This window comes from Solanum lycopersicum, chromosome 10, assembly GCF_036512215.1.
Source record: "Solanum lycopersicum chromosome 10, SLM_r2.1".
Taxonomy (NCBI): Eukaryota; Viridiplantae; Streptophyta; class Magnoliopsida; order Solanales; family Solanaceae; genus Solanum; species Solanum lycopersicum.
Window position 1 is genome coordinate 62,479,482 of NC_090809.1, and position 19,523 is coordinate 62,499,004.

The 19,523-nt window shown below is 32.2% G+C and overlaps 2 protein-coding genes across 2 annotated transcripts; one reads left to right on the forward strand and one right to left on the reverse strand.

The window, feature by feature from the left end:
* Positions 1-4,989: 4,989 nt before the first annotated feature.
* On the forward strand, positions 4,990-11,104 carry LOC101261560 (serine/threonine-protein kinase KIPK2). Its single transcript, XM_004249404.5, has 3 exons — positions 4,990-5,137; positions 6,560-8,923; positions 10,049-11,104. Exons 2-3 carry the CDS (start codon positions 6,741-6,743, stop codon positions 10,881-10,883), a joined length of 3,018 nt encoding a protein of 1,005 aa, XP_004249452.1. The 5' UTR covers positions 4,990-5,137; positions 6,560-6,740; the 3' UTR covers positions 10,884-11,104.
* A 2,988-nt stretch (positions 11,105-14,092) lies between these two features.
* LOC101261864 (growth-regulating factor 3) lies at positions 14,093-18,394 on the reverse strand. Its single transcript, XM_004249405.3, has 4 exons — positions 17,958-18,394; positions 17,554-17,763; positions 16,312-16,642; positions 14,093-14,690 (listed from the first exon to the last, which is right to left on the reverse strand). Exons 1-4 carry the CDS (start codon positions 18,175-18,177, stop codon positions 14,282-14,284), a joined length of 1,170 nt encoding a protein of 389 aa, XP_004249453.2. The 5' UTR covers positions 18,178-18,394; the 3' UTR covers positions 14,093-14,281.
* Positions 18,395-19,523: the final 1,129 nt, after the last annotated feature.

Genomic DNA, 19,523 nt, shown 5'->3' on the forward strand with positions numbered 1-19,523 from the left:
ATTGTTGTTCTTGCCCGTATACAGATGATAACATTCAGAGTACAAAAATCTACATATATGATTTTCTACGTGAATTTATATAAAGCTTATATATTTATCAGCTATATGGGTATATTTAGATAAACAAGTTAATTTATAACTTATTCAAATAACCTAAAAATATTTAAAACACTTAAAATAAGTCGATTTAATCAGACTCTTTATATAAAGAATAAATACTCTGAATCATGATTTTTTTTTCTTTCTTAAAGTTAAATATTTTTTTTCCCCAGGAAAATGAAAGTCGTAGGGTATGTATATAAATATACATGTCCTTCTCAAGAGAATCAGAGAGGTCCCTAGAAACTGTTCTCTATTTGATTAGACATTATCGTAATCGGAGACAGAGACGAAATTAGAATTTGAAGTTTACGTGTTTGAATTTCAAATCTTTTAAAATTATTATCTCGTAGACGAATTTTATTTGAAAACTCAATTATTTTGTATGGAATTGTGCGAAAAAAAGAATGCTACATCAAAAGGCAAAAAAAATTTTAAATTCGAAATCGAAAATTCAATATTATAATTTGTGATGTTACTACTTTAATAGTAATTTTGCAAATTATAGGAGTACAAATTTGGAAAATTTTATGACTTAAACAATACAGTTTCAGTTTGTTGCATTAAATTGCATAAAAAAAGATATACATAGAATAAAAAATAAAATAATTGTACAATATGAATTGTGTAACGGAATGTTTTTTTTTCTTCTCTTTTCAAACCCATTTTGCCGACAATCCTTCATAATGGACTAAAAGTTTTAAATTTCACAAATATACCAAACTTATTTATCAAATAATTGTCCATTGAATGACATTTACATATCACATCAAAATTGGGTTGGACGATAAATATCTCTTCGTTCTTAATTAAATTAAAGATATCGGTTCGAATCTTATAAATAAAATACATATTTAATAAGAAGTATTTTATATTAAAATTGAGATTTTTAGGATTCGTTTGATTGTCAATTTTTTAAGTCATAATATTTGGAGAAAAATTGACGAATAGTATATGTTTATATAATTTGTTATTACTTGATAAATATTTTTGACAAATATTTCATATTTTCAAATATTAGTTTTTTCTAGTCTTTGAATCAAATTTCATTATTTGCTATCTTTTAAAAATTGAAATTTTACACCAAATTTCATTCTTTTACAGAGACACCTTATGTAGTTGTTGTTTGCGTTGTATTACATATATTTTTTACGTGAACAATAAAGTAGTGATGAAATATTTAATGAATATGAAAGTGATGGTATGATTGTTGATGAAAACGATGAACAATCGACTCAGGATAACAAAGTCATGTGTTTTGTTTACTTTACGATGTATGGAATGATGCTTGTTGCTCTCACCCCAAACTACCACATTTCTCAAGTTTTATGGACACTATTTGTTATTTGTTGCAACGAAGATCCAATTGACTTGTAATACAAACTTATGATTAGTTTTGATAGTTTTTAAAACTTATAAATAAATCAAATTGTTCTAAAAAAGTGAAATATGTTTTTCAAATACTGTGACTAAACAAACACAAGGTGAAATTTCACCTAAATTTTCATCCAAATAATATTTGTCAAAATATTTGTAAATAAATAATCAAACACTAGCTTAAATTTAAATCCTAAAGCTAAATAAATATTATTACGAAAAAAAGAAAAGAAAAAGAAAGATAAATATTTTTTTCGAAAAAAGAGAGATAAATATCTTTATTACTATATAAAACTCACTCTTCTTTGAAAGTTTAATCAAATACCTCAACTTCTTAACGAGTTTATATATATATATATATATATATATATATATATATATATATATATATATATATATATATATATATATATATATATATATATATATTCAGAAACTTGATCAAACGTACTATAATATTATCGATTTGGTAAGTATTTCTTCAAATAATCATATTTAGCTGTCATTATAATTTACAAGTGCACCTTTACTCTTTTTGTCTATCTATTTTTTTGATATTTTTAATGGCCGATATAATCATGTATGCATAATTCCCTACACAACTTAAACAAATTAAAATGTTGAAAAGAGTTTGTTCATAGTTGAGCTTTCATTTTTAAATTGTTGTCTTCTTCTTTTCGATTGAATTAATTAAAGTAATTATAAGGTTTTGGTCATTTTCCATGTCTCAAAAAACTATAGATAAATGTCAAAGAAGGCCTAATATGAAATTAAATTCAGGTCAAAGTGATTGTGACTTGTTAAAATATTTTATTTTATTTATTCATTTATAAAATGTAGAGATTCGAGTAAAAGAAAAAAGGGAAAAAGACATGATATCGTAAGTCGTTTAATCGTTAATATTTTGTATTTTTCTAAGAATTCAGTTATATATCATAAGATTTCACTTTCCTAAGAATCACAACAACTTACAATTTCTTTCCAAGAATTGCAACAACTTACACTACACATATCGTTACTTATGCGATGAGGTATGTCAATTTTTTAAAAAATTACATTTTATACTTTTATTTATTATTGAATCATGCGAACTAGAATTAATCGAATAATATGGGCAATTAGTACTCAAATGATTATGTTGCTCCTTATAGAAGATATTGTCATGCTATTGCTCCAACCTATCAACTCTTAGAATTAATTTTTTCAGAGCTAGCTTAAGCACCTAATCTTTTTAATTAACTTAATTAATCAAAAGCATTCATCATCATTATTGTTATTATTTTAGGTGACTATCAATTGAATTTGCACTCTTCCTTTTTATACATTCTACGTGATTATTACTCAATCTACTTCTTTTTAGTAAAAAACTACTATTTCAACAAGAAACTAATCTTAATCGAATTAATCCTCCAAAATAATATATTACTAGGATATGTTGTTACTATTAACAACAAAATATTCGATATTATTTCACATGCGAGATCTAAGAAAAATAAGATATATACGTAAATTTTGCCCTTGTCTTTACGTGATGGACCTCGGATCAAGTTATGTATTGTTATCAAAGAACGATTGGGAGAAAAATATAACAAACAAACAAGATACGAAGGAAGTGAAATAACAGATAGTAATATACGTAAAAAGATAAAGAAAATACAAAATTATTAAACAATGCTACCAATAGTCAGAAGGAGGAGGCTACCTCCTTACCTTTTCTACTGCGACAACGCTCGACTATCTGCTAACCTCTTAATTATTCTAATCTTCGACCTTTCTATCTTCGTCTCGACCATACATTTTCCATTTTCTAAATTTTTTGATAGTAATAGAATGGAATTTAATTTAACAATATCAATTCCCTAAAAAAAAAACATATATAATAAAAAGTCTTAAAACTCTTGTACATTTTCATAATTGAATTGTTTACTAGCTCCATTTATTCTCTATTATTGAGCTTATACTTTTTCTATTTTTTTTAATGTGTTATTTTTAATTTTTTTTTTGTATTCTCAAATTCAGGGAAGAAAAAAAAATCAAAGATGTGAAGGGTAGTCTCAATCTACAGTATAATTGTAATATTTTGAAATGCTCAATAATTGCTTTTTCTCAGTCCAATAATTGTTAGGTCTCTGAGTAAAGTATTGTCTATTCTGCACTTATTTAAGTGAAAGTATCATATTTCCAATCAAAAGTAAAGCTGATTAATTCTTTGAATTAAAAAACTAAAAATATTGTTACTTATGAAAAGAAGTAATTGTCAGGCAAGAAACTAATAAAATTTTTAAGTAAATTTTAATATATATTTTGGTGGTTTCTTTAATAACTTTTTAAATTTACAAATTTAAACAAAAGAGTTAATTAATTCATCAAAATATCCCTCGAGTCTTATCAATTTAAACATAATTAAGTAAGATATTTGAATAAAATAGTTACTAAATAAAAAAAATGACATTCTTTTCTAAAGTAGATTAAACTCGAAACATGAACCTAATATACATTATTAAACCTATAAAAATTAAACATTAAAAAATATGAAACTTTTTACCTCATAAAAATTTCTTTTTTTTTAAACGAGTAATCTCAAATTAAATAGTGTTCTATTCAAATATAAAACGTCATAAAACAAAATCAAATTTAACGATGATATGAAATCAAGAAAATAAAATCATATGAAACTTCTTAATAGATAATGATTGAGAAAAGACTTAATTTTTAGTTAACAATATAAACATAAAAAAGTACATTGAACTTAATATAAATAATTAACTTAAAAAAGTTAAAGAAAGCAAATGAAGAATCCAAAGCATGTAAGATTTGTAGTTAATTAATTTTTTTAGGCAAAGTGTTACAGGTTAAGCACGTTGTAAAGACGTGCATTGTCCCCAGCCCAACATTGCATGAGAAAAAATATCAATTTTATAAAATTAAATATTTTTAAAAAATGTTTAATCATTTAAGGAAAAAATGATGTGACACAATAAATTTAGTCCCTTAATTGGATACACTTATAACTCACGCAAAAATAATTAGTTAGAGATATTATATACTTATTAAGCGTATAAATAATGTATTTTATTAGCATATATAATTTATTTCGCTATAATATACATATGAATATAATGTATTCTGCTATATTTTAAATTAAATTATTGATAAATTTTTTAATTATTCATAATTTTTATTTCGAAATAAAAATTTACGATTGTTAAGATATTCATTCTGAATAAAAAAAAGTTAATACTATATATATTTTTAGTAGCATAATCCTTCCAAAATTATATATTTGCTATCTTAATTTACCTTGACTATCTTAACTTTTCTAAATTTGTTTTTATAACATTAGTAGTAGTATTTATACTATTTTCATAATTTTAATACTGTGTTTTATTTTTCTTGCTATAAAATTATATTTTGAAAAATCACTTCATTAGGAATTATAAATTAGAAAAATATATAGTGTGGGACCCATTTTACTCCTATGGAGTGGCAGCCCACATGTCCTCTATACAATCCAAGAAAGGACCATTGATGTTACAAAAAATATACAGAGAAATGAGAAAAAAAATGAAAACTCTCTCTTTCTCTCTCAAGTATTTGTTCAGAGTATAGTTTGTGAAAATACAGAGCTTTAGATCTCTGTTTACATCATAGGTTTTTGAAGGTAAATATGCTTTCTTTTATACATTTTCTTGATTTGCTGTTGTGTTTTGCTTTGAGTTTTGCTCATTATTGATGGTCACTATGTGTTGAATCTTAATGGGGTTTTTCTTAACTTCATTGCAATGGCTTTTAAGTTGCTCAATCTCTTATTCTTGTTGTTTATATTTAAATGAGTTTTTTTTTGTGTGTTTATACTAAAAATTGCATTTTTTAGGAAGTTGGGAGAAATAATGGAGGAATTTGGAAAATACCACTTCAAATCTCTTGTTTTTGCTTTAAAGTTGTAATCTTTGTTATTTTTGAGTAATGGGGGTGCTTTAGTTGAAATGGAGAAATTTGAAAAATCTCACTTCAAATCTCTTGTTTTTGCTTTAAAGTTGTAATCTTTGTTATTTTTGAGTAATGGGGTTGTTTTTATTGAAATGGAGAAATTTGAAATATCTCACTTCAAATCTCTTGTTTTTCCTTTAAAGTTGTAATCTTTGATGTTTATGAGTGATGGGGTTGTTTTAATTGAAATGGATCTATGTTTAAACTTAGTGTATCTCCATAGTTGTGTTATGCTTAACGTATGAAGTTCAAGAAGTTGATGCTTGGTCACAAAATGGGTGGATTTATATACCTCACTTAGGGTTGTGTTATATTATAGGATAGTTCTTATAGGAAATCAAGCAATATATACGACAACAACATACTCACTGAAATCCCACAAGTGAGGTTTGGGGAGGTGTAGAGTGTAAGCAGACCTTACTCCTACCTCGTGGAGGCAAAGTTGTTTCCGAAAAACTCTAGACTCAAGTGAAGCAAATCAACGTAGTAATGGAAAGGAAAAATGGTAGTGAAGAAAGCATGACAACTAAATAAGCAATATATATACTTTACAATATCCATTACATTGTTTAAAGAGATATCATGGCATCAAAAGATTTACTTTTATTGTTCATACAATGTTGGACTCAAACTATTGTGAATGCTTTACTGAGGTCATTACGTTATGCTCCTTTACAAAATTTATTGGAAATTTCACCTAACTTGCATTCTCTTGTTCATATATATATTTTTTTAATATTCTGTGGGGTCCGGGCTAGCTTGCGTGCACCTCGACTAATTCCACCAGATATTTGTCACCTCATACCCCCAACATGTGCTAGGTAACTCTATCTACCAAGGCTATGACACATGGGAAGAAATCATCTAGTGCTTTTTTCTTACTGAGATTGAAACCTGAGGCCTTGTGGTTCTGTTTCATGAAATGCTTGTTCTTTCATCTCTTTATTGTTGTGTTTTTGGTAGTCAAAGAGGTAGTATTTGCCTCTTCTATATATTTACTTATTGTGGTTTAGGATATGTATGAGTCTGATTATTAGGAAGATAACAGGTGTTGCTTGGTTTTCTGATATGGAATTCTAATTAATCATTTCAGGGGCAAGTATGGATTTCAAAATGACTGAATCAGACCGGACTCGATAGAGCTCAGAAATTTTTGGTTCAGTGTGATGTATGCTCTTTAAGGCATGGTCGGCAAGGTGTTTGGCTTTTATGAATCAGCCATTTACCTTTGAAGTGCTTGCTGATTAGTCTACTTACTGCCAAGGCACGTTGTGATGGGTTCATTTCGTGCTAATTGTGAAATTGTTGAGTCGAAGGATGAGGCTGAATTGTTCCAGCATTCCAGAAGGTTTAATCAAGTACTCGAACCGGACAGAAAGCAGCAGAAGCCTCCTTTGGCTAGAAAAGGAGCCGGTAAATACATAGGAGATGACATCAATCAGCTTTTTGAATCAATCAATGTAAGAACATCAAAGAGTCTGGATTTGACAGATCATGTAAGAAGAGATGCCTCAAAAAGGCCAATGAGGGGTGGTGGATCAAACTCTCCGGTAACAGGGTTTTCTGATCCAGTTTCTCTAAAGCAGGCATTTCGGGGTCTATGCATATCTCAGGCAGCTGAAATGGCTGCAATGAGGCGATTATCAAAGCCACCTGGCTCTCCTAGTGGCTTAGAACCTGGAAGAATTACATGTTCCTCCCGATTTGCAGGTCCTAGTGAATCTGGTTTTCTTCGATCAGAAAGACTATTACAAGATGAAAGCATTTCAGGAGGTCTCCACAAGCTGTCCCATAACCCCCATGAACGGTATGTTAAGTCAGCAAACCATAGTCCCCGTTCTTCTCCTCGATTTGCCATTAAGCCATTCAACATGAGTCAAAATGGGAGAGTAGTGCCAGCAGAGAGCATGTCCAGCTCTGTGCCTCAGCACATCCAAGAATCCAGGTTAAAGTCACCAGGTCAAAGTGCGCTTTCGTCTCCACGATATGCTAGTAAACCGAGTATTAAGAGTACAGAGTCCATATCCAGGCAATCTGAGAGAATATTGTCTGCAGAAAATGTACTGGGCTCCCGTAAAAAGGATTTTCTACAGCCTCCAGAAGCCAACATGAGATCATCCAGCCAAACTGCTCTCTCTTCACCTCAAATTGGTGATAAACCAGTAACTAAGCAAGCAGAATCAGTTGTACCGCAAAATGAGAGGACAGGAGGCGCCGAAAGCATTTCTGGTTTTTTCAACATGATACCTGATTACCCAGAGCCCATGAAGTCCCCACACCAAGGTGCCATTTCGTCTCCTAGGTTGGTAGCTGCACAGGCTCTACAGTTGACAACTTCAAGCCTCCAGGAAACTAAGAATGCACAACCATCAAACTATCATGAGATCAAACCACTAGGAACAGCATCAACTAAGGAAAAAACCCAAACTGCAGTTCCTTCCTCATCTTCATGTGAGTCTAGTAATGTCGTATTGGTGTCTGGACCAAAAAGATCGCCAGATAATCAGAAGAGAAATGTGGTTACATCATTTAGAGTAGCAAACAAAGCAGCTCTAAAGCTGAGACGGAAAGGCAGGTCGCAGACAGTGCCTTCGTCAAATGTAGTAAAAGGCAACAAGGAGTCTAAATCGAGAAGAAGCACCAGTCGTTCCATTAAGCCTCCAGTCAAAAACAAATATCTTGTCAAGAAGAAATTGAAAGAGGAGGTGGCACTAGCAGCTGGCACTTTTAATCTATGCTATGAAATAAATGGTCCAACAGAATCTCCTAGTCAACTTATCTGCCAGAGATGTCAGTGCACTCTCGAGGGTGCAGGGAAGGAATCTAGTGAGGAACCTGCTAAGCAAATCTCTGGATGTATGACCGTTGGAGCTAGTGAAAATAGCACTAGCTGTGCTGCTAATGGTTATAACAATAGCGGTCCCCCTGTCTTGAAATTCAACAAGACATCAAAATCTAGGGAGCAAGGCGAATTTTCTCAGAGCTCAAAGAGTAGTATTGGCGATTATAGTACTAGCACAACCATCAGTGAAGAGAGCAACCTAAGCGGCTCTTTTTCGGGGAACAGACCACACATGTCCAAAGATGGCAGGTGGGAGGCTATCAATCAGGTGAGAAAACACTATGGATTCTTAGGATTAAGTCACTTCAATTTGTTGAAGAAGCTTGGTTGCGGAGACATTGGCACGGTGTATCTTGCTGAGCTGCTAGAAACCAATTGCTTGTTTGCAATAAAAGTTATGGATAATGAATATCTGGCAAGAAGGAAAAAGTTGCCGAGGGCCCAAACTGAAAGAGAGATTCTCCGGATCCTGGATCATCCTTTTCTGCCAACACTCTATGCACAGTTCACTTCAGATAATTTATCATGTTTAGTTATGGAGTTCTGTTCAGGTGGTGATTTACATGTCCTCCGTCAGAAGCAGCCAGGTCGATATTTTTCCGAGCCGGCAGCAAGGTATGATGTTCTCCAATGCAGTAGATCTTACTGAACAACAATAATGTTGTCAGATGATGTTTACTGGGAAATACTTGTAAATAATGAAACTTCCTTTGAAAATGATATAAGTTCACCATACACATAAAAAAGAATATCTTTCTTTTGACCTGTAAATAAATGTGAAATTTTTTGGCTCAGTTTATTATATAGCTTAACTTAGATTTTCTCACTTTACTGACTTGAACAAGTAATGACCAGGTAATGCATGATCGTAGGAGTCTGTGTTCTAACTTATCTATATATTATAGCTACGCGATAAGACAAATTCTTTTAATATGCATGCATTTTCTGATTAGGTGTATCCTCTTTTGTCACCAATCGAACCCCTCTTTCCAAAGAAAAATGTAAATCGATAAAAATGCACTTGTGTCGAAACTGTTGCTTTTAAGTTTTAAAGGCTAAGTGGAACTTATTTGATTGGGCTGGTGTTTTAAAATTTTGGCTTGCTTTGATAGCTGTGTTTTTAAACACTAAGAAAAGTTGAACTAGTTATGTCACCTTCAGCATAAAATATTTCTTCCATTATAACAAGACAACTAGCTTAGTGTATAATTTTTGTTCTTCTACCCGAGATTTTTCTCACTAGTTAGTTATATTAGACATGTTTTACTGTCTTTAGGTTCTCTATTATCTTCTCCGTTTAACATATGATACTCGTTAAATGCCATGTAAATATATCCGTTGACCTGTTGGTATATTAATATCATGAAAGACCTTACTGTAGATGGCTCCCTCTCTCCAGTTCCTTGCAATTTAGCATCATGACCTAGTGGGTGTGCTTCTCCTAACTTGGCTGAATGTTGTACGCCATAGTTTCAGCCGAGTTTTTATGAACGGTAGTAACTGTGTTTAGCGTCGTGAATATGTATCTATTATATTTAAGCATAGATGATTAAGCACTATCTAACCAGGCTGAGAATGTAGAAATCAAAATCAGCCATGTTTTAATGGAAGCTACCAAGTGTGATTTGTATCCACAATATTCAAATTTAGATGTATTATACATCATGTCATTAATCTTTTAGCTTCCACATCCGTTATTCGGTAGTTGGTGCAACCTCTCTTAACTCGTTGTAATTGCAGGTTTTATGTTGCTGAGGTCCTCCTTGCTCTGGAGTATTTGCATATGCTAGGAGTTGTATACCGTGATTTGAAACCAGAAAACATTCTGGTTCGGGAAGATGGTCACATCATGCTTACTGATTTTGACCTCTCACTCAGATGTTCTGTTAATCCCACTCTTCTACAGTCATCCTCATTGGGAGTAGAAGCCCCGCGGATCTCTGGTCCATGCGCAGGATCCAACTGCATTGATCCATTTTGTGCTGGACCATCATGTCAAGTTTCTTGCTTTAGCCCCAGAGTTTTACCTGGCACTGCTAAAGCAAGAAAGCTAAAAGCTGAAGCTGCTGCATCTCTTAACAGATCATTGCCTCAGCTTGTGGTAGAGCCAACGGAAGCTCGGTCCAACTCGTTTGTAGGTACACATGAATACTTGGCTCCTGAGATCATCAAAGGTGAGGGCCATGGGAGTGCTGTTGACTGGTGGACACTAGGCGTTTTCCTTTACGAGCTTCTATATGGTAAGACACCCTTTAAAGGTGCTGGAAATGAAGAAACTTTGGCCAACGTCGTCCTGCAGAACCTCAGATTTCCCGACAGCCAGATTGTTAGTTTTCAAGCAAGGGATCTCATCAGAGGGCTGTTAGTAAAGGAGCCCGAGAATCGATTGGGAACAGAAACAGGTGCTGCTGAGATTAAGAGACACCCTTTCTTTGATGGCCTGAACTGGGCATTGATACGCTGCGCCGTTCCACCTCAAGTACCTGGAGTAACAAAAGTAGCACTTGAGGAGAAGAGCAAAAAGTTTTTGGAGTGTGGTTCAACAGGAGAGCATCTGGAATTTGAGCTATTCTAGCAAAACTTGTTGATACTCATGTCTAAATTATTAATGAAAAGCAAGGCCAAAAAATTTTGCTCAGTGAAAAGCTGTAGTTATACTTTGATTATGCCATATTATATTTGGATTTTGCTTAGCTGATGTATTGGGAAAAAAATTGAAGAGCCACAACTAGGAGGCTGAGCAATAAATGCATTTAAGTCCTGCTATGAAATGGTAGTTGATTGTTTTGACTGGCAGATATAGTTGTTCAAAATTCTTCAAAAAAAAATTGTCTAACAGGTGCATGCTGGATTTTATAAAAGTAGTGTACATGCATTTAGTCCTAGTTGTTTTGACCGGCAGATATACATATTAGCTATGTTGCTAAAGCTCTTCAAAAATAATGTCTAACGTGTGCGTGTCAGATTTTTCGAAAGTAGTATATTTTTTTTAAAAATTCAACAAGGGTACGGTATTGAAAGTCAAAAGTTCGCGCAACTTAGCATATTAGTGAAGTTACACAAGTTGTTTAAGAAATGGGTGGTTTTTTACTGTGACTCGAGTAATTTTCACCTCTGGAGCTAGCTCTAGGATTAAGTTAGGTTGAAGATTCATTAATTTTAGAGTAATAAATATGTAGAATGTTAGATGATTTTTTCACTGTTTGGTATGTGTTAGTCTATCAATATTTTGGTGATAAGATTTTCGAACGATTTTATTGCAAAACCCTTACGGTGCCTTCTAGGGAGTTAGGTGAGCAATACTGTAGGGTCGTGGAATAGTTGATTCGATTTTATGTATTATTAGTTCAGTTTTTAAATATGATAAACCAATAAGAATTTTTTTTATCAGTTTTTGTCCTTAACCGTTTGGTTTTTTATTTAATCAATAAGAAAATACTTATAAAATAAATATATGACTTCTCTAATAAATTTGAGGCGACAAGACAATCATTAACTTTACAAATTCTCATAAAATAGAAAGAATAATAACAAACATGAAAAGAACTATGCATGTGTAATACAAAGAGAAATTAAGAGAAATAGAGTTCTTACTTTAGATTATGACGATTTGTGTAATATCAAAGTTGTGAACTCAAAGTTACGTGAAAGTATGAATTGAAGGCTTAATGACAAAGGCATAGTAGGATTTAATATTTAATATTTATGTATAGGTAAAAGTAGTAAATAAGTATATACTCTTAATGAGTTAAATCAATACAAAACCAGTAACTCAGTAATTTTTTTTATAAAATTATTTAAACATATTAACCCAATAGTAATAAGCTAATAACACTTTTTTGCTCGGCTTACCGATCGATTTGATATTTACACACCCATAAGTACTTGAAGCCTCACCATTTTTGCACCTATTTTGGGCATAATTTAGGAGCCAATTTATAAGAAGTAAGAGATTTTCTTAGTTTTTCGTATGTGTTAGCCCATGATTATTTTGACAATACAATTTTCAGATGAATTTTTTGTAGAACCTTTATGGAACCACTGTAGGGAGTTCGGGGAGCAGCACATTAAGTCTCACCATTTTTCACATAAATTTTGGACATTTTGAAGTTTTTATTTAGTAGGAATTAGGTGATAGTCTCAGTTTCTCTTGTGTTGGCCCATGAAAATATGACTTTCAGATGATTTGTTTCAAACTCTTTATGGAACCACTCTTTATGGAACCCTCCGAATGGAGTTAGGGAAGCAGTACATGAAATCTCACTAATTTTGCACATTTAGGAGCCATTTTAAGGAAATCTGCATTTTTTTTAGTTTTTTATGTGTGTAAACCTAGAATATTTTGATAGTATGCCTCAAGAAAATTATATTTTACAAAACTTTTATAAAACCATCCCATAGGGAGTTGGGAGAGCAATACATAAAGGCACTCCATTTTTGCACATATTTTTGGCATTAAGGAGCTATTTTTCAGGAATTTATGTAATTTTTTGAGTTTTTCTTATCTCTTAGTCGTGAATATTTTGGTGATATAACTTTTTGACGATATTAATGCAAAATCTTTACGAAACCCTCCATAGGGAGTTGGGTGATTTTGGTGATATGACTTTTTGACGATATTAATGCAAAATCTTTACGAAACCCCCCATAGGGAGTTGGGTGAGCAGTACGTGAAGTTTCACCACTTCTGCACATAATTTGAGAATTAGGAGTATTTTACTAAAATAATGTCATTTTCTTAATTTTTTGTGTGTTAGCCCATGAATATTTTGGTGATATAACTTCTGAAGACTTTTTTGCAAAACCTTTATGGAACTCTCTGTAGGGAGTTTCGGGAGAAGTACGTGAAGACTAGCCATTTTTTACAGATATTAGGTGCATTTTGGAGCCATTTTACAGACTTACGATCTTCTTAGTTATTTGTATGTATTAGCCCATGAATATTTGATGATATTTCGGGAGGAGTACGTGAATACTGACCATTTTTTACACATATTAGGTGCATTTTGGAGCCATTTTACAGACTTACGATCTTCTTAGTTATTCGTATGTATTTAATGATATGGTTACCCGATGATTTTTTTGCAAACCCTTGTGGAACTTCCCGTAGGAAGTTGGGGGAGCCATACGTGAAGCTTCACCATTTTTTGTGCACATATTTTAGTCATTAAGAACAATTACAATAATTAGGAGATTTTTCAGTTTTTCGTGTGTGCTGACCTCTAAATATTTTGGTAATATGGCTTTCGAAAGATTTTTGTTTGCAAATCTTTATGGAACCTTGTGCAAGGAGTTGGATGAGCCGTATGTGACGCTCCACCATTTTTTCCACATGTTTTGGGCATTTAAAAGTCATGGAATCAGATAATTTTCTTAATTTTTATGTGTTAGCCCGTGCATATCTTGATGATATGGTTTCCGATCAATTCTTTTGCAAAACTTCTATGAAACCCTACGTAGAGAGTCGGGAAACAATACGTGAAACCTTACCATTTTTTACACATTATGGATATTTAGAAACTATTCTACAAAAAATTTACAATTTTCTCAATTTTTCATATATGTTAGCTCATTAATATATTTGTTATATGACTTTTCGAACAATTTTTTTTAACAAAACCTTTACAAATCTCTCCATTAAGAAGATGGAGAGAAAAGTAGTAATTAATTTCATGATAGGTTGAAGTGGACCTAATTATTATAGCGTAAGTTACATATTTGATCGATCGATAAAAATAACAATTAAGTTATATATTTGATCAATCGATAAAAATAACAGTGAAGTTCACCAAAATGCACACCTTTGGTATCAACTCAAACCAATAATAAACACACCACACATCCAATTCAAATCTGTACAGGTGACAGTTAGGTATATCAATACCAAAAAAGAACAATGAACAACAACACAACCAAGTTAAAAAACAATAAAGTCCAAAAGAAAAAAACATTTAACAAGAACACTTGCAAAAATCAAGTGCTAATATAGCTGGCCTCGGACGCGCTACCTCGTGCCAATTGATGCAACACGCTAGTAGGGGACGAGTTAGTTGTTGATGACCTTAAGGCCTCGGCAAGTGGACCACCCATTGAGGCTACGTGGTGGTGACTCGTCCCCCATGTAGACCGTTCAACATTACTAACTTGAGTACCTGAATCATAGTAATTCCCAGTTGAAAGCTTCAACGAGAAGTCTGACGAGGGGTTACCCCCTACACCGGGCATCGAAATGGACAGGCTGGTTGCAGCATTGTCGCCTTCTTGAAGTTGTTGTCTAGGCCAATCGTCGAAGAAATGGCGTAGGATTTGGCCACTAGATGATTTACCATCACCAATAGATACATCTTTTTGAAGTACTTCTTGTGGTGGACCCTTAATTGGCCTACAAATCAACATCATGACAGCCCAACCCCAAATCAAGCAGGGGACAAATTGAAGAAAAAGCTGAACAGAACATATAGTACATACACAATACAACAAACCACATAATAAATTCTTTTAAACATAATGTAAAATATAGACAACACGATCTCCGTATTTACATTGTAATCCGTCTATCTCAATTTATGTGAAGGGATTCATAGTACATGTCAAAACACTTAATTATGATTATATAAGTTTGGTTATAGTTTCTTCAATAACTAACAACTCAAAATATCGAAAAATGACTTGAAAAGAAAATTGTAGTCAAAGAATAAACTATTCAACTCTCCAAATAGTAACAAACACCTTCACATAACACGAAACGGAGGAGTACTTGTTATATTTGATATACACACCAATGATGCCTACAAATAACTATAACTAGGCGGTTGGCTACTTCTTATGTTTCTTGATCTGTATACATAGATTATACATATAATATTGTAAACGGGTATTTAGGTTAATACCCGTTCACGAAACTGTTAAGATCTCAGAAAGTAGGATCCCTGCCAGAGCAAACCCCCCCAAAAAACAAAGATAGGGTTCCTAGAAAGTAAATGAAAGTGGGCCAAATATATCTTCAATAGATTCTAAAGATCCAACAAAAAATTAACAAGTGGACCATGCTCAACTACAAGGCAAAAAGAGAAAAAGAAATATAATAAAAGGAATTTAAAGAAAATGGAACTCACTTTGATCAAGGTTTTAATTTAAAATTTTCTCCCTATTGGGAGACAAGTATCAATTTAACAGTTCTATATAAAGATGTCTCATTGTAGGAGGTAGTGGAAAAAAGAGAATATTTGTTGGTCCATTCAAGAAGAAAAAAAAGTGAAAGTTCAATGCTTTAATGTATAATTGAACTTCTTGTCAATCTCTTTTGCATAAAAACAGTGAAAAAAAAGTTGTATCTGTACAAAGTAACATTTTGCTTTGAGAAAATGAGTTATATAGAGTGCATATTCACTAGATTGAATAAAGTGAGAACAGATAAAAAAAAAATTAAAACAAAAAATTATTAAGGCATAAAATGCATTTATTAAGACACACTAGGGTAGGTAATCTGTTTTATTATCTAAGTTAATGGTTTTATTTTTTATGGAGGTAAGTAGTTATCTTTTGCTTTTGAATGGACCGGCTTTCACTAACTTCGACTAATTTGATGCTACCTACTACCTCTCTTTAGCATAAGCACAACTACAGGATATTACGAGATAAATAACACTATTCACTACGACTTAGACGTATGAATGAAAAAAAAAACTAGTGCTTTTGCCTATATTGCTCAACTCTTCGAAAATGATGACACACACGTATTGTATCCTCTAAAAAATTGCACTATTTTGAGAGTATTCAACATGCACCCGTCAACATTTTTAGAGAATCTAAGCAACACAAGTTTTTCATGCCCCAAGACCTCATCATTCTCAACTCACTCTATAGACCACTAGGCGACACTCTTGGGTGCGACGAAATAACTATCTTTTATTTCACAAATTGCAGTTCTGTAAACTAGTTAAAAGCACAAATCATACAAGATTCAGCATTCGAGAATCTATTAAAAATAAAAATAGATATACCTTTGATTGAGATGAAAAGGCGCATTAGTGGAAGGTGAATGTCCCGAAAGAGAAAACTGAGGAGCACCACCACCAGCATGAGCATGTCCAGTCATTTTTCCAAAGGCTTGATGATGAGAAACAGTGTTGTTGTTTTTACTGCCATTGTTGGCAGGTGTGGGAATTTCCACAGGCTTTCTTGAACGGCTGCGGCCACGATGAACGTGGCGCTCGCAGTATTTCTGGCCAACCACTACATCCCTTGAGCACCTCCATTTCTTGCCATCAGTCCTCCTACACCTTCCTGGTTCTGGATCCATGGCGGCTCTACCCCAGTACCCTGACTGCATCACTTCAAAAACATACACATAACATTCTTAATCTTGAAGGCCAAGTACAAATTATAAACGAAATGATTCAACTTATAGACACTTAACAATTTAGTGAAGTTATTAGGTATCTTCGACTCATTGGGGCGCCTATTCAATGTTTGGGCAGTATAATCCTATGTTGCTCGGATTTTTTAAATCCGACAAAAACAATGCATTTTTCGAGAGTCCAAGCAACATAATCACAATCCATTGTGACATTTTAACATTATTATATTTAGGTAATAACAGTACATTTATATCATCAAGTACAGAAGTTAAGCTCTCAATGAAAACATCATTTATAGTTCAACAATTAATGACATCTAACAGATTATCTTTCTTACAACAAAAAATAGCCCGAAAAATGAAAGGGAAATTTAATTTTTATACAGTGGAAAGGTTGTTATTTTCTTACATAGTTGTGGAAAATTGAATTTGATCCTTTGCTCTAAGATCAAGAAAGGAACAAAGAGTCAACACATACAACAACCGATACCTAGTTTAATTCCACAAGTCAGGTTTTGAACGATAAGACCTACTTAGACCTTGTACAAAGAGATTTTTTGTGATAGACCGTCAGCTCAAACAGTAAAGTTATTAAAAAAAGAGTCAAACACATGCAACAACAACACATATCCAGTGTAATTCCACACGTCGAGCCTGGAAGAGTAAGCCATATCCACACCATACAACCATGCCTTCTATACATACAGCAAAAAAAAACAAGTTCCAACTTCACAATAAGGTAGAGAGGCTGTTTCCTATTAACCATTGGCTCAAAAAGTGAAGCTATTCAAAAAAGTGTCAACAACACACATACACACAAAATAAGATTCCAACTTTACACAACAAAAACTAAAAACTTGATTTAAAAAAAAAAAAAATAACTTACAAGCTTGTTGATAATGAGGATACTGTTGATATGGATGAGCAAAGTAATATGAAGGAGGAGGAGGAGAAGAAGCAATAATACTTTTCTTAACAAGATGAAGTAGTTCAGAAGGAACAGGGGCACCAGCTACAAAATGCCTAAAAATCAAACTGTGTAGTTCAAGTTCTTGCCATTGAGCCAAGCTGAAGTAACCACCACCACTTCCAATCCCTAAAAAATCAAATAAAAATACAATCTTTATAACATGTACAACAACTCAAAAATCAGCAACAACATTGTAAAGGGTGTCTAAATCTAAAATCAAGAAAACCAACAAAATATAAAAAAATTGAATCTTTAACATGTACAACAACTCAAAATTTTACAACTCTGATAAAGGGTGTCTAAATCTGTGTAAATCTTACTTGGAAATTTGGTGGTGACAGTGGTTGCTGAATCTGACATTAATTTGGTACAAGTTGTTGTTGATGTTGTTGGTTCAGATACAAACAATGGTAGAGCAGCAGCAGAAGCAGAATCAGAAGAAACAGAGTGGAAGTCAAGAAGAAGTCTTGGTAACTTTGTTGGTGATTCTTGATTTTCTGACTCATGTTGATTACTCCATTGCTTCACATTGAAGTCCATGTTCCGATTGAGAATGATTTTTGTTACTAACAACAAAATATTAATGTGAAGGCAAATTTATTTCTGAAGAGAAAGTTAAGTCTTGGACAAAAGTTTTTAATTTTTTTTATTTTTGCAGAGAGTTGAGTGGACCTTTTTTTTTATATGTATCTTTTTTGCAGTGTCGAGTGCGGTGAAACCTGCAAAGTTAAGTCATTTGTGTGTTTCTTATCATCCCTTTATTTTACCACCAACAATGTAATAACTTCAACCAGATAGAACCGCGAACAGTTTGTGGTCTAGTGATAAATATTTCTTTCATAGTTAATTATATGTTTTTGAATTTTAAGTAAGAAATTAGTTTTGTTAGAGAGCATTTTACTTTCTATATGTGAGATTTTTACTATAAATTTTAATTAAATCAAGTTCTAATATTAATATTAATCAAAGTTAAAAAATTCCTTTGAGTCCTTATAAAGTATTTTATTTCAAAAAATTTATGAGGTTAAAATTGAAGATATAATGTGTTTGATTATACTTTTGTAAAAACATATTTGACATACCTTTTGTATTTAAAAGATAATGATTTATTTTTATTTTATCTTGTTAGAATAGATTGATTTTTTTTACGATATTTAATTTTAATTTTTCACGTGATATATTTAAGATTTTAGAAATCAAATCACATTTCGATATAATTTCAATATTGGATATTTTGGTACAGTCAGACTAGTTTAGTTTTTTAAACGGAAGAAGTAATCTAATATTGAAATTAAATGTAAAGGGTCATTTGATAATCGGATAACTCACTAAGTTATTCATATATTAATTTTGATATAGCAAATATAATATTAAATAGATACCTCAGAAATAATAAGTTATTCACATACGATATTCAATTTACAATTTAAAAATTAATATAACTAATATATGCATAACTCAACTCAGTGCACATGAATAAATATTGTTAGTAAAGCCAATGAAGTGATCAGTGGGCAGGCAGTAAGCACTTGAGGGAAAAAAAAAAGTAAAAAGAAGCTTTTAGGTAAGGTGTTAGTAAGCACTTGAGATTAAAAAAGAGAGTCAGAGACAAGACAGTTGAGACCAAAAAAATATAAAAATAAATTACAACTAAAACAATATATATATATAGGTTCTGCAGGCTCTGTCTGTAGCTGTAAGTTTTTATTGGAAAGTGAACCCAAAAAAATAAAAATAAAACAGGAGCTACAGTTATTACTAATTAGTAGGATTTCGAGGTTCAGTTTTGTTTGGGGCTCAACAATTTTATTTTTTTTTATTTTTTGCCCAAGAGTTAAAAAAATATAAAGCATGAGAGAATGTGAAAGAGTGAAAAAAAATTAATT

Bases quoted from the DNA above. Each gene is read 5' to 3' on its own strand.
- LOC101261560 (XM_004249404.5), top strand. From the start codon at position 6,741: ATGGGTTCATTTCGTGCTAATTGTGAAATTGTTGAGTCGAAGGATGAG. The intron at 8,924-10,048 runs GTATGATGTTCT...TTGTAATTGCAG, and splicing joins TTTTCCGAGCCGGCAGCAAG to GTTTTATGTTGCTGAGGTCC.
- LOC101261864 (XM_004249405.3), bottom strand. From the start codon at position 18,177: ATGGACTTCAATGTGAAGCAATGGAGTAATCAACATGAGTCAGAAAAT. The intron at 17,764-17,957 runs GTAAGATTTACA...TTGATTTTTTAG, and splicing joins TGTCACCACCAAATTTCCAA to GGATTGGAAGTGGTGGTGGT. The intron at 14,691-16,311 runs GTATATCTATTT...GTTGATTTGTAG, and splicing joins CCTTTTCATCTCAATCAAAG to GCCAATTAAGGGTCCACCAC.